The sequence below is a fragment of the Pelodiscus sinensis genome, chromosome 6 (assembly GCF_052426305.1).
Source record: "Pelodiscus sinensis isolate ZL-2025 chromosome 6, ASM5242630v1, whole genome shotgun sequence".
Lineage (NCBI taxonomy): Eukaryota > Metazoa > Chordata > Testudines > Trionychidae > Pelodiscus > Pelodiscus sinensis.
In genome coordinates this window covers 80,975,880-80,991,434 of record NC_143057.1, presented here as the reverse complement: position 1 = coordinate 80,991,434, position 15,555 = coordinate 80,975,880, and the positions used below count along the sequence as shown (strand labels likewise).

Here is a 15,555-nt window from a genome sequence, read left to right as displayed (position 1 = left end):
GCTACTGGAGCAACTCAGCAGCACCCCAGCTGCTCTGCCCCAGGTGTCCTGATTCAGCCACTGCTGAAACTGACCAACAGCGGCTGAATCAGGACTCCTGGGGCAGAGCTGCTGGGGTGGTCCGGAGCGGCGCTGTGGGACCAACCGAGCAGCCCCCAGCTGCTCTACCCCAGGGGTAGGCAAGAAAAGCCTAGTCTGCTGGGGGGGGACACTAGCTGTACTCCCCCCCCCCCCCCAGCAGACCAGAGAGATGGGGGTGGCAGGACCGCCCAAGTCCTCCACAGCTTTGCTCCATCTCCCTGGTCTGCTGACCTGGGAGACGCGGAGCAAAGCCGCGGAGCACGCCCGCAGGGGGACAGCCCAGGTGCACTTGGGCTGTCCCACTGCGGGCGTGCTCCGCGGCTTTGCTCCGCGTCTCCCTGCAGAACAGGGAGACGGAGAGCAAAGCCTTGGAGCATGCCCGCAGGGGGACAGCTCAAGCGTGCCCGGGCTGTCCCACTGCGGGTGTGCTCCGCGGCTTTGCTCTCCGTCTCCCTGGTCTGCTCCCGGGTTTGCCTAGGCGGCGGCTTTGCTCAGGTGTCCCTGGTCTGCTGGGGGGGGTCCAGCGGCTTTGCTGGACACCCCCCCCCAGGAGACCAGGGAGACTGGGAGAAGCTTTTCTTGCCCCGGAGGACACAGGTGGTGACCCACCGCCCGTGAGTTCCGGGGCGAGAAAAGCCCCATTCTTAAGTGCAGATCCGACGTAAGTCGGATCCGCGTAAGTCGGGGACTGCCTGTACTGCCATGCTGCTTCGCATTCCATGGAGCAGGATCCTCATTGGATTTCACAATGTACCTCATCCCCTCATCAAAAGGGAAAAATGTGATGCATCATGGGATAAATAATGCAACCAGGGAGTCTATCATACAGAAGGGAGTGGGAGTATGAAACACCCAATCTAGACTCCATGAAGTATCATCTAAGAATTGAAAACAATCTGGATTTAGATTTGCAAAAACCTTGAAATTTTCCACAAGAAAAAGAGCCAGTTTTCTAATACACTTAAACACAGAAACTCAATACCACTTGCCCACTAAAAAAATCTGGGTTTAGAGCATGGGTTCCCAAACCGGGATGTGAAGAAATTTCAGGGGGGGGGGGCGCACAACCTAGCCCCCCCTTTACGTCCCCTCCCACCAAGTGTTGCTATTTGTTTCAGACCCAATCAGTTCCTTTTTTTTTTTTTGCGCTCAACAAGATTTGCTGATATGAGGGGGTGGTAGTGGTGAGGATTCCTCAAAAATCAAAAAGGGGGCATGACACCAAAAAGTTTGGGAACCACTGATTTAGAGTATCTTTACAAATATCTCATAAGCTTCCAGCTAAATAAAACAGATACAACACATTCTACAATAGTGCACAGAAACACTAAAGGATTTATGAGACTTGGGCCCATTCATCCTGGTCAACTGTAAGAAACGTCTCAGAAGATAAGTTAGTAACAAACAAGGCACTACAGATGTTGAAACACTTTAATTGATATTCAATTCAGTTAATTTAGACTATTTTCAGAAAGAAAAGGACATTAAAAATACAAGAGGTTTCTTTATATGTAAACTTTTGCTGATATCTTTAACAAATTATCAAAAGTTTATGATCTTGGTCTCTCCTTCTTGCCTTTGTACAAGGCTAAGAGGGAAACATTGGCTACTTTGACAACCTTGAAGCGAACTCCAGGAATGTCACCAACAGCATGACCTTTTCGGCCAAAGCCAGCAACCAGTACTTCATCATTTTCCTAGAATTAAAAACAGAAAACACTTCAGTTGCACAGCAGTCAATATAAGATTTATGCATGTGTCTAAAACCATGTATTTTTGCTATTCTGAGAAATCAGAGCATCCCAAACTGGACCTAATACTTTTAAGCATAACACAACTCCTTCCAGGAAAGGCCAGCTGAAGCAGGAAGAAGTGTGGTGGTCAGACATAAAGAGACTTGAAACTTTAGTTCCCTTCACCATTTAGGTAGGAATAAATATTAGCTAAGACACTCCTTTGCTTTGCAGCAGCACAGTGGAGGCATCATATGGAAGGTAAAAGAGCACTTATAATGTCTGTCTTCTGCCCATCATCATGTCAAAGCACAGTGAGCATGGCCTATCTCCCAATTCAGCCAAATACAACATATAACTACTTTCTGTGGTTCATTTCCTGATAAATTATTCACCTCAATGAAATTCAAGCAACCATCATTAGGAACAAAAGCTGTTATTTTCTTGCCATTCTTGATCAGCTGGACTCGGACACATTTCCTGATGGCTGAATTGGGCTGCTTAGCCTCTACACCACTGAAATGGAAAAACACAAAAAGGCATCAGTGACATTTTCCTTGATTATTCTAGCTCATATATTTTAGAACATCAAGGACTGCTACATTAAACACTAGATCACTTTGTACACCTCTATTCAATGAAGAATGTAAACAGCATTGCATTTTCAAGAAGTTCTATAAAACCCAACATTTAATGCACAATTACTGAACACAGCTCATCTAGTACATTGGTCCAAGTAAAAATAATGCCCTAAATGGTCCCTTTGCTTCCTAAATATCTGAACCAATACTGGGGGGAAGTAAGTGTTCCATGGGGATAAATGCTAACTTAATGAGACTGCAAATTAGAAACAGTACAATGGCACCCTGGAGGCTAGAGCAGCTCCATGTATAGTCAAGCCTTCTAAATAAGAGATTTAAAAATGCCAATAGGAATACAGGCATGAGATTTTTTTACGTTCTGATTTTTGTTTGGGAAGAGAGAAGGGGACCTCAGAGACAGGTGGTAATTGCAGAGAACATACAGATAGAAATGGTAAGCATTTCAATTTAAACCAGAATTTTAGATAGGGATGTCAACAAGTAGTCGACTACACAATTAATCGATAAGCCTAAGCTTCTCTGTCAATCTTGTGGATAGCAGGAGGTAGGGAAGAAGCAGGCACTGGTGTAGGGGAAAGGGGACAGAGGCTGCTTAGCGGTAGCAGCACCTGTCTGCAGGGGTTCCAAGCTCACTGTGGACAGCCGCTGTTCCACATCTCCTGGAGCAGCCTCTGTCCATAGGGAGCTTGGATCCCCAGGGACAGGGGCTGCTGCACCCTGCATTACTGTCTCAGAGGCTGCGGGGCGGCAGGCATCTGGCCCACAAGGGGAGCTGGTTTTTAAACTGGCTCCCCCTACCATCCCATGCTACTACCTCTGATACAGTACAGTGGCATTAGCAACCAGTCCCGCCCCTACGGACCACTGAATAACCTTGAACCAACAATATTTTGTGTGGTTCTATGACTATTCAATTATGACAGCTAACATCCCTAATTGTAGACATCAAGTGGAATGATGGCAAACATTTTTCAGGCCTCACAATAAGGGTTTAACAAGAAACGGCTCTGCTGCTGTCAATATAACGCAGGGGTGGGCAAAAGGGCCTCCATGGGCCAGATCTGGCCCATGGAGGCCCTGCTGCTCCCCCGCCCCCAGGCCAATTAGGACCTGGGGGCAGAGGGACATGCACAAAATTTTCTCCACCCTGCCAGGAGCATGCAGTGCTTCCTGGCAGGGTGGGAGAGGAGTTTGTGCACTCCCCCGCCCCCAAGCCCTGATTGGCCTTGGGGCAGAGGGAGCACATGAAGTTTCCTCCACCCTACTTCTGTACTGTGAGGAGCGTGCAGCACTTAGAAGCACTACGCGCTCCTGGCAGGGCAGAAGGAGTCTTCACATGCTTCCCCAAACCCAGGCCAATCAGGGTCTGGGGAGGGGGGAATACATGAAATTTCCTCTGCCCTGCCAAGAGCGGGCAGCACTTAGAAGCGCCACACGCTCCTGGCAGGGTGAAAAGAAATTTTGAGCACTCCTCGGCCCCCAAACTGTGATTGGCCTGGGAGAGCACACAAATTCTCCTCCCACCAACAGGGGCATGGGTGCCTAGAGGATCATGGGGATGGAGGGGGGGGAGGGACTCCCTCACTCCCAGTCCAATCGTGGTCTGTGGGTGGCGAAGCCTGGAAGCATCATGGCTCCGCCCCTTCCACTTGAGGCCTTGCCCCTTCTGGAACAGCAAAAGATTATTTAATGCATAATAATCATTTAACAAAAAAACAAAAACGCACCATACAAAAAATGCCTAACACACACACAAAAAAAGACTTTATTCAGAAAATCCTCAGAAATAAAATAGTATAAACATCACCAGTGGACTTTTACAATGAGTCTGATTTTCAAAAATTCTGAACGTTTACTTCTCCAATTGATCTCAACAGGAACAGAGAAGACTTAGCACTTTTGAAAACCAGACACACTCTTATTTAGCGTCACAGCTTCTTAAATGTAACCTTCAACATTTAAGAAACATTCCACTCTTTAAGAAAAAATAACCTGATTAAATCACTTCCAAAACAAATCTGTGCAGAAATCAAGCATAAACATAAAACCATAAGAATGGCCAGACTTAGTCAAGACCAATGGTCTAGCCCAGTATCCTGTCTTCCAACAGCAGCCAATGCCAGTTGCCCCCAAAGGAATGAACAGAATAGACTAAGACCTCTGAACACCAACTGTGCCTAGCTACAAGTGAATGTGACAATCACTCATAATGCAGAAGGCAATTCACTGATGCAGAAATAATTCTGGTTGCCAAAATATAAGGTGTGATAAATAAGTCCCAGAGCTAGGCATAGCTACAATAAACTTCAACAACTACTCTCAGAAGCTGGAGTGAATTTCTCCAACTAAACTCCAAGAGCATATGAGTTGTACTCACACAAAGACAAAGCCTGAAACTCTGCCCCAACTAACTTCAAATAAATACAGCCGCTCCCCGACTTACGGCCACCTCCACTTATGATCATCCGCACTTATGACCAAAGCGGTCGTAAATGCAGACCCGAGTTACGAACAGCGCGGTCGCCATGTAACTCTATGGGATCTGAGTTATGAACAGTCCGAGTTACGGACCAAGTGTTGGTTGGTAACTCGGAGAGCAGCTGTACAGCAACTAATGGTGCAGAAGTCATGGTTACTTTTTTGAAAATGGAACTGCACCTAAGTTGACATGGGCTGAAAATACATTCTGAACATGTTATTAGGTGGATCAAAGCAATCCTACCAGATCTAAGCACGATAAAAAGTACAAGACCTAATGCGAGGTGCTGTGAAGACACTTGATTTCACTCACACTTTTTCTAGAACAATGCCCTTGGCATGAGACGCTCCTCCAAAGGGGTTGGCTTTCAGGGCAGTGCCCAAATGCGCCTTCTTGTATTGCTTGTCGTGCCATTTCTGATCACGACGGTGGCTGCGAAGCTTTCTGGCCGTACGAAGCCCGCGGCACTTCCCTGCAGCGCCATTGGGCAGGAGACAGAAAAACAACCAGTCAGTTCCACGCCCGGCCCAGGCCGACGCAAATGCCGGGGGCGAGCCGGGGCCGCCTGTCCCGCGCTTAGGAACGCGGCAGCTGCTCCCCCAGAGCGGCCCCGGCCTGCCCCGCCCGCAGAGCGGCCCCCTGCCCCCACCGCAGCGATCCCAGGGTCGGGCCCTGAGCGCCGCGTGCTGCGGGACTGCGCCTCCCCCCGCCGTTCGGAAAACCCGCCTCAGACAGCGAGCGAGCGAGCGCGGATCTCCCCGCCGCGGGGGGGGGAGGGGGACTCGAGCTCGCGGTGCTTGACGGGGGCTGCCCCAGCCTCACTCGGGGCCCCGGCCGCTCACCCATGGCGCTGCTGCTGCCAGGCCGAGCCGCAGAGAGAAAGACCCAGCATGCACCGCGGCGCCTACAAGTCGCTGGGAGGACCCCGCGTGAGGCGGCCTGGCCGCGCCTGATGGAAAACGCGCCTCTAACGCACAGAAGGGGCCAGTATCCGGCACACCTGTCAGTGGGAGTCGTTGTCATGGAAACGGCAACTTCCAGAAGGCATCGCGCAGCCTCCTTGCCTGTGCCTTTCCCCTCCCCGCTGTGACGTGGGCCTCAGCTACCCCGTGAGGTGTCCGCCCTCCCTTTGACCGCCCCCAGCTGGGAGAACGGGCGTGCTCCGTTTCTGCGGGCCAACGTGTCCTTGCTCCCGCCCACCGCGGCCCGCTGCCCGCCCCCTGCGCGCCCGTTGGTGTAAGCACGAGGCTGCCGGGTACCTCGAGTTCCTGTCGCAGGAGTTGTGGACCCCGGAAATTAGAGGTGGCTCATTGACACTCCCAGCAGTAAACATTGAGCAGCCATTCGCTCTCCCACGTGTGCCACGTTTCCTAAACTGTCTCCCCACCCACAAGGGAAAGAAAATTACTTTTTCCACCTGAAACCGAGGTTCTCAATATTCCCATGTCCAGGAGCTGGGTGTTCTAGAAAAACATGAGACTAATGTCTAGTATTTCAGTAACTGCTAGCATGAGCAGAGTTGCAGAGTCACAACTTTTGGCCCTATAGCAACAATACTGAGCAGACGATGATTCAAGAAAAACAGTCCACGCACCCCCTTGCAGCTAAGTCAGTTAATTTTCCCTTGAAGAAATATGTATTAACTTTCTCTTCTTTGCTTTTTCAAACTGCTCAATGAGTTCATATTTACTAGACTATGTTGAGAGTGAGCAGAGTTGAACTGGGCAGGTGCTTGCCTGCAGCTAGCACCTTCCTGTTGCTGTAACAGGTGAAAGGTCCCTACAAACCACATGCTTGGGGCAGACAGATTACCCCCTGAAAGGCTATTACAGCTGGAGAGTGAGGCATACAGGGTTGTTGCATCCACAAACCCTCCCCAATCCCACTTCAGGATCGCTCACTATAGTCCTCTTACTTCACCCTGTACGATGGCAGGCTTTCCCACTGGCTACGTCTAGACTGGCCCCTTCTCCGGAAGAGGCATGCAAAGCAGGCAAGTCAGAATAGGATAAGAGATCCTCCGGAAAAGGGCTTTATTCCGGAGGATCACGCCAGTCTAGACACTGTTTTACGGCTTTTCCCCAGGCCGGAAAAAAAACGGCAGCCATGTTTATTTAAATCCCACGGGAGATATTTAAATCCCCCACAGATTTCCCTATTCTGACTTGCCTGCTTTGCATGCCTCTTCCGGAGAAGGGGCCAGTCTAGACGTAGCCACTCTGTACATATAGTTATCACAATGGTAGAAAACACATCCATACTGTTAAATTACCTAGATGGAGGAAGGATGCTGGTGCAAGTGTTACCTTACCCAGCAAGGAAGTCCAAGCAGAAAGAATTAAATTTATCTTGAACAGGCCAGCAATCCTATAAAGATACCCTTATCTGTGCTTGCCCTTTCTAGATTCTTTTGAGTGTATAACATTCATGGAGAGGGACGGCAGGAGGAGAATGTAATACTGTACATTTAACTAAATAACTCATTTTTCTGACAAACTAATGGGAGCAGAATTATTTCTTCTGCTGTCACACTTAATAGTCAAAGCTACTTTAGTTAACAATGTAAGTCTTTGGAGATTTGTAGATACAAGCCATAAGAACAGAGAAAGCTGCCTAATAAAGGCATCCTCTTTTTCCTATTTTATAAAGGGCACTGTCCAATTAAGAGCTAAATAGATTAGCTTGAGATAAGCTGCCTTGCCCTCAATCGAGGGGTGGAAATGTCTCCACTTACATTTGGCTCCCATTAATATAAGTGCCTTTCTACTTCTGATTTAGTAACACCCAAGTGGGTTAGTCAAAGTCAATATAACTGGATAGACAGTTTCAGTACAGTATAGACATAACATTGCTTATGCTGTTACTGGCTTTCAGTAGCTGTTCCAATATGCCTATACTGATAATATAATTGATGTAAATTCTCCTGGTAATGGATATCCAGCAGAACCACCTATGCCCACGCACACAGTTTTATAACTGTGGTGGCCATATACAGACATAAATAAAGTCAACATAATTTTGTAATGCAGACCCGGCTTGAGTAAATATATTAGGTCTAATCACACATTAAATCTGGAACATCCACTTTCTGCATTCATACAGGGATATTTTAAATCAAGAGTAAATAAAGTCAATTTAATTTGGAGAATTGTTTCACGTTTTCAGGCACTAGCAAAATATTTAAAGTGTTTCAAAAACAAGCTTTAAAATAAAATCAGTTTTAAATCCCTGTGTTCTGTTCCCTGCTCACTGGTTTGTGAGAAGACTACACCAGAAGAAAATACAGTTAAAGTGAAAATGACTATTCCTTAATTGCTTTCAATACACAAAAGTAAACAAGATGAAATAATAATCTTTCAGTTTTAAACACATTCTCTAGCAAATGATTTGACCTGAAAGTGCCCTTTGTCTTAACAGTTTAAAAAAGACTTAATAAAACTTAATACCCAACATTATTAATTTTTAAGCGACTCTTAAAAACCTCTGAAACAGAATTATGCTTGTCTGATCCAAACACCAAATAAAAATTGACCAGAACACGTGCGCCAACATTTAATTCCATGGAGGACTTGAAAGACTGCAACATTTATCAAACTGAAGTTTATTAGTAATTCAGGTGGCATCACAAATTTATGATCGTGGTCTCTCTTTCTTGCCTTTGTACAAGGCTAAGAGGGAAACATTGGCTACTTTGACAACCTTGAAGCGAACACCAGGAATGTCACCAACAGCGTGACCTTTCCGACCAAAGCCAGCAACCAGAACTTCATCATTTTCCTAGAATGAAAGAAAGGAAGGAAAACTGAACATTTTTCAGTCAAATGAACCCAAACAGAAAAACAAATTACATTGACTGAACCAACCCTTTACATCTAAAAGACATCCCTTTACATCTCGGCTGTGTCTAGACTGGCCACTTTTACCAGAAAAGCAGCTGCTTTTCCGGAAAATCTTGCCAGCTGTCTACACTGGCCGCTTGAATTTCCGCAAAAGCACTGACAATCTCATGTAAGATTGTCAGTGCTTTTGCGGAAATACTATGCTGCTCCCGTTCGGGCAAAAGTCTTATTCCGACAAACATTTGCGCAAAAGGGCCAGTGTAGACAGCAGAGATTTGTTTTCCGCAAAAAAGCCCTGATTGCGAAAATGGCGATCGGGGCTTTTTTTGTGGAAAAGCGTCCGTGGCCAATCTAGATGCGCTTTTCCGAAAATTCTTTAATGGAAAACTTTTCTGTTAAAAGCATTTCCAGAAAATCATGCCAGTGTAGACGTAGCCCTCATGTTTTGATCAACTGATTTGACAATAATATTAAAAATATTACTAAGCAGACAGTAATAGTAATTCCTTTCAGATGACCAAATGTCCTCGACAGTTGGGGACAAATAAGTAACTCAGAGAGGTATGACATGGAGCCAATTCACAACAAATTTTTAGGGATTCATTATATTTACCTCAATGAAGTTCAAGCAACCATCATTAGGAACAAAAGCTGTTATCTTCTTGCCGTTCTTGATCAACTGCACTCTGACACATTTCCTGATGGCAGAATTGGGCTGTTTGGCCTCTACACCACTGAAAGGAAAAATTAACTGCTGTAACTGAAAGTAGCCATTTGAAGACAAACAGTATAGTGATCACTAAACTAACTTAAATCTATAAACTTCCTTGCAGTTGCTGGAGTAGAGTGGCACAAAAGAAGCTGTTTCTTTTATAAATGCAACAGAGCTGTTACTAAGAGCTGGTTACAAATACGCACAGCTCTTCTCCTCAGGAACAGCTGCAGAACCCACCCACCCGTTTTTCCTTCCATATCTAATTCAACTGCCACATTCAGGAATAATCATAAAGGAAAGTGCCGCTTCTAATTTTTCATTTATTTTACCAACAAAACATTTTAACAATTATTTTAGCCAAAATTGTTAAAGATGCAATTTATCTTAAAACAACTTTTAATCTTCTGAATTCTGTTTTTTGTGCAATCTCATGAGGCCAAATGTCCCTCTTTAAAGCAACAACAAAACAAAGAACACTGCACCTTTATCTGGTAATATAACCAAACAGTCTAAGGAGCTGGATTAAGCCTCCCATTTCTTGGACAAGGGAAACAGTTCAGAGGAGAGTAGGGATGATAAGAGTACAGCAGAGTAACCATTTAACTGATAACCTAATGCTTATCAGTTAAGAGTCTGTCACACTCAACTGGCTCACAGGGAGGCACAGCAGGGAAGCCACCTTCCCAGAGCCTGGTGGACAAGGGCTGAATGACAAGGAGAAAATTTCACTGTGGTAGGGAAGATGGCTCAACTCCCAGAGAGGTGACTTTACTGTGGCAGCAAAGCCTCCTCCCCAGAAGCTGGGCTCCCAGGGAGGAGCTAAACTAAACTTCATACTACAAAGCCCACAGCGTAAGTAACTGGGTAACCACTGAAATTTTCATCAGTTATATGGTTACCGTATTACACGATTTTTAACATCCCTAGAAGAGAGCAATAAAAAATGATTTAGAAAACCTGACCTATGAGCAACAGTGAAAAATTGAAAATGTTTAGTATTAAGAAAAGTGCAGGACAAACCCGGTAGCAGTCTTAATATAACGAGTGATTAATTGCTCTCCATAGCCCATGAAGGTAGGACTAGATATAGTGGGCTTAATCTACCATAAAAGAGTTTTAGATTAACTATCAGGTGTCTGTCTCCCTCCCCTTCTTCCCCCCAACTAGAAGGATAATTAAAGCACAGGAACAGGCATCCCAGATGTATTAAGAACTTTCATTCATTGGAAGTTTTAAAAGAACAGATTAGATAAACACCTGTCAGGAATGTTATTGGTGTATTTTGTCTTGCCTCAGCACAGGGGGCTGGACTATAAAATCTCTCCAGATCCCTTTTCAGCCTTATATTTCTATGTTTGGATTAGGGATGTTAAAGAATGGTTAATTCAATAGTCGAGTAACCTCATGAATTCTTATTGGTTACTCGACTATTCTATAGTCCCTTAGGGCAAGGCCAAGCAGCCAGTATGCTCCCACCCCACTTTTGAGGAGCCCCCTGATACTTTGTGCTGCTGCCTCCCCATCAGAGGCAGCAGTGCAGGGTGCCAGGTGGGAGCTGGCCCACAAGGGGAGCCAGGGTAGGGGTGGGACGGATACCTCCTTGACCCACCACGACCTGGAACTGAGCTGGGCAGCCTGCCCACCTGGCTCCTAATACACTTCAAATGCAGAGCTGCAGTGAGGGTAGGTTCCAGACCTAGCACAAGCCAGAACTGAGCTAGGCTACTGGCCAGCCTGCTAAAAAATGTTCTGGCAGGGGGAGAAGGGGAAATGCACGTAGTCTATAGCAGTGTTTCTCAACCAATGGTACGCGTATGCTTACCCTTAGGGATACGCAAGAGAAGTCTGGAGAGTGCCTCAACACAAGTAAAATTTGGCAAAAAAGTCAGGGATTTTGCCCTGCAAAGAGGATTGGGGAGGGGACAGCGGCACATGCCTGTCAAATTGAATGTTTGGAGCCACACGCCTGGACGTTAACAGCCGCTCTGTGCACGCACCCCAGCGCTGGTGGGAAAAGTGCATGGCTGTGTCAGCTCCGGTGAGACCCAGGGAAGTTCCAAGGGGGGGGGGGGGGCAGATTTGGGTGGGGAGAAAAAAAAAAATCACTTCCAGGGCTGCCTTTCCTAGTTTGTTTCCTCTCAGGCAGCTTCCCCAGGTGCTCCAGTGGGGAGGGTGGCTGAACCTGGAGATGCGCATTACCCCGACCCCCACCAACAGCTCAGCACAACACATCCCCATTGCCCCTTCTCTGCGGCGGTGCGGAAAAGAGCTAAAAGGCGGTGAAGCAGCACAATAAGCATTGCTCCAAAGAACACCTCTCTCCCCCTCATCAGTGGAGTAACAGGGGGAAGTTGCCCCCAGGCACCATGCTAGGGGGGCGCCAAGTTGGGGTGGGAGCGCACAGCCCTATGTGCTCCCTGCAGACAAGCCACCTAGGCATGGCTATGCGGCAGGAGTGGGCACTTCAAAGATAGGGTTACCGTATGTCCAGTGCCTGGCTCCGGGGGGAGGGGCATTGGGTTAGAGCGGGGGAGCAGGGGAGAACCTGGCTCTGGGGAAGGCGTGCATTGGATTAGAACAGGGAGGCAGGGGTGCCTGGCTCTGAAGGAGGGGTGGGTGCATTGGGTTAGAATGGGGAAGCCTGGCTCTGGAGATACTTAGAATTTTGTGTGTGAAAATGGGGTACTTTATTAATAATAATAATAATAAAAAAAAAAGGTTGAGACACACTGGTTTATAGCATTAACCTATAAGCTTTTGGTTATCAATTAATGAGCTACACTATTACATCCTTAGTTTGGACTGCAATGATAGTCCCAATGGGGGATGTCAATGTATAGATGACTACACGATTAGCTGATCAGCCCAGGCTTAGGGTTAATCCCGTCTACTAGATGCATCTTCCCCCCTCGTTGCCTCTGTGCCAGAGGCAGAAAGGGGGGGGAGGAGGTGGAAGCCAGTGCCCGTGGGCAGCTAGTTTTAAGTGAGCTCTCCAGGAGCACTGGATTTGCCTCCCTTTCTCCCCACCACAAACTATGCTGACAGAGAGCCAGCAGCTTGGAGGGCAGGCAGAGCCTATATGCATAAGTAGCTGGGTTTTAATCAAATTCTCTGCGAGCACCAGCTCTGCAGACCCACCTGCTGACTCCCCTTGCTGCCTCCTTAAAAGCTAGCTTCCACCAGCACCAGCTTTGCAGTGCTGCCTGCTCCTTCACCTGTGTGGCTGCCTTTCAGAGGCAACAGTATGGGGCTTGGTGGAAGTAGAGGAGACTTGACACGAAGCAGCCCGTCTATAGCAGGCCCAAAATCACCACAGACAAACGTTGCTTCATGGCAGCAGTCCCTGTCCATGGGGAGCTCGGACCCCCTACAGACAGGAGCTGCTGCCATCCTGCGCTGCTGCCTCTGTATCATAGACTGCTTGCAACCCCGTGCTACTGCCTGTGTGGGATGCAGTTTTTAAACTGGCTCCCCTCAGGGACGGGATCCCACCAGCCACCCCTAGCTGCTGCTTCTGATGGAGACAGCAGGGGGCTTCCCGGGAGTAAGGGGCCACTGGTTGCTGGCCCTCTCCTCAGGGACTATCGAATAGTCATGTAATGGCTAAAATTTGATATGGTTACACAACTATTCAATTACATGCTATCTAACATCCCTAATCCCAACCAAGATTTTTTTGTTCTACTAGCCTAAGAAGCTTATATTTGCTTTCTGGAAAGCAGATGCCCATGTTGGAGAAGCAACAAATCCTTTTTACAAGACAGATTCAAAGCATAGCTATTCTTCAGAGCTAATATAAGTATATTAATTCATATACTTGAATAGTTTAGGAAAAATAGTAATTGCAGATATAGATCATATCTTTTAAGCATAAGGAACCACTATGTTAAAAACAATATTTACAAACAATCCTCTAAATCCCAAATATCTAAGAACAAAAACCACTGGTCTTTTAGGTGTTCATGTACAACAATGTTGTGATACTATTGTGTGTAAATGCAACAGACATTTAATAACCTACACATAACTGTTACGTTCAACAGCTACAAAAAAGAAGACAAAGCCTAAAACTCTGCCCCGACTGACCTCAATAAATATAGCAACTAATGGTGCAGAAGTCATGGTTACTTTTTTGGAAATGGAACTGCACCTAAATTGACATGGGCTGAAAATACATTCTGAACATGTTATTAGGTGGATCAAAGCAATCCTACCAGATCTAAGCACGATAAGAAGTACAAGACCTAATGCGAGGTGCTGTGAAGACACTTGATTTCACTCACACTTTTTCTAGAACAATGCCCTTGGCATGAGACGCTCCTCCAAAGGGGTTGGCTTTCAGGGCAGTGCCCAAATGCGCCTTCTTGTATTGCTTGTCGTGCCATTTCTGATCACGACGGTGGCTGCGAAGCTTTCTGGCCGTACGAAGCCCGCGGCACTTCCCTGCAGCACCATTGGGCAGGAGACAGAAAAACAACCAGTCAGTTCCACGCCCGGCCCAGGCCGACGCAAATGCCGGGGGCGAGCCGGGGCCGCCTGTCCCGCGCTTAGGAACGCGGCAGCTGCTCCCCCAGAGCGGCCCCGGCCTGCCCCGCCCGCAGAGCGGCCCCCTGCCCCCTCCGCAGCGATCCCGGGGTCGGGCCCTGAGCGCCGCGTGCTGCGGGACTGCGCCTCCGCCCGCCGCTCGGAAAACCCGCCTCAGACAGCGAGCGAGCGAGCGCGGATCTCCCCACCGCGGGGGGGAGGGGAACTCGAGCTCGCGGTGCTTGACGGGGGCTGCCCCGCCTCACTCGGGGCCCCGGCCGCTCACCCATGGCGCTGCTGCTGCCAGGCCGAGCCGCAGAGAGAAAGACCCAGCATGCACCGCGGCGCCTACAAGTCGCTGGGAGGACCCCGCGTGAGGCGGCCTGGCCGCGCCTGATGGAAAACGCGCCGCTATTCGGGAAACTACAACTCCCAGCAGGCGGCTCCCGGCCTGGGGACTGGTCTCTGTCGGGCCGCGGGGATCACTCGGTTGGCTCAGTCACGCTCTTAGCAGCCTGCACCGAGGCATCGGTTCACTTTGCCGTGCTTGTGCCTTTGGGTCCCGTTTCGCAGACTCTCTCCCCAGCCGCGCGGAGAGACCCCCCCCCCCCACACCCCGCCCGTAGCTGAGGTTCTAGCAAGTGCAGGGGCTGAGTCTAGCCCAGTGGTCTCCCACCTTTTTACACCCAAGATCACCTTTTAAATCTCACAACAGGCGAAGATCTACTGCCCGCCCCTTCCTTGAAGCCCCGCCCTCTCTATTCTCCTCCTGTCCATCACTTGCTATCCCCAGCCCTTACTTACACACTCTGATAAACAGTTTATTTTTAAATTACGCGATACATACAATTAAAATCACGTGTTTATAGTTATGAAATAAATGGTCTGTTTTTTATTCATGATATTTGAATCTAAAATGAAGCATTTATAATTATACATTTTGTGGGGATGGAGTATTGTGGCTGGGGGCAGGGGAGAGGGAACAGGGTGCTGGGAGGGCAGAGGACAGGATTCTGCAGCAGGGGACAGGGTGCCAGTGGGGACAGAGTTTGGGGAGTGGGGACGCGAATGAGGACAGAATTCAGGGAGTGGGGACAGTTCTGTAGCTGGGGACAGAGTTCGGGGCGTGGGGACAGGAATGGGGACAGCATTCTGTAGTTGAGGACGGGAGTGGGATGCCAGTGGATGCAGAGAGTTCCCTTTATCTCCCTCCTCCCAGCATTCCCCCCCCCCCCCAGAAACCAGCGCGTGCCTGCCCAGGGGGCCGACCCCCCACACCCGTGCAGGGAAGCCCCGCGCGCGCGCCTGCCCCGGGGCCAAACCCCCCCACGCCCGCCGTGCAGGACAGCCTCGTGCGCGCGCGCCTGCCCAGGAGGCCAACCCCCCCACCCGCGGAGGGAAAGACACGCGCGCGCCTGCCCTGGGGCCAAACCCCCCCGCGCAGGGAAGCCCCTTGCGTGCCTGCCCCGGGGCCAACTCCCCACTCCACGCAGGGAAGCCCCGCGCGCGCTCACCTGCCCCGGGGCCAACCCCCTGCCGCCCTCCCGTGCAGGAAAGCCTCGCGCGTGTGCGCGCCTGCCCA

The 15,555-nt window shown here is 48.7% G+C and overlaps 2 protein-coding genes across 2 annotated transcripts; both read right to left on the bottom strand.

The window, feature by feature from the left end:
- Positions 1-1,498: 1,498 nt before the first annotated feature.
- Positions 1,499-5,895, bottom strand: LOC102451666 (small ribosomal subunit protein uS12). The gene is made up of 4 exons (XM_006124334.5): positions 5,738-5,895; positions 5,208-5,367; positions 2,210-2,330; positions 1,499-1,778 (listed from the first exon to the last, which is right to left on the bottom strand). The coding sequence occupies exons 1-4, from the start codon at positions 5,739-5,741 to the stop codon at positions 1,632-1,634; spliced, it is 432 nt and encodes a 143-aa protein (XP_006124396.2). The 5' UTR covers positions 5,742-5,895; the 3' UTR covers positions 1,499-1,631.
- A 2,581-nt stretch (positions 5,896-8,476) lies between these two features.
- LOC102459951 (small ribosomal subunit protein uS12) lies at positions 8,477-14,417 on the bottom strand. Its single transcript, XM_075932199.2, has 4 exons — positions 14,260-14,417; positions 13,733-13,892; positions 9,348-9,468; positions 8,477-8,672 (listed from the first exon to the last, which is right to left on the bottom strand). Exons 1-4 carry the CDS (start codon positions 14,261-14,263, stop codon positions 8,526-8,528), a joined length of 432 nt encoding a protein of 143 aa, XP_075788314.1. The 5' UTR covers positions 14,264-14,417; the 3' UTR covers positions 8,477-8,525.
- Positions 14,418-15,555: the final 1,138 nt, after the last annotated feature.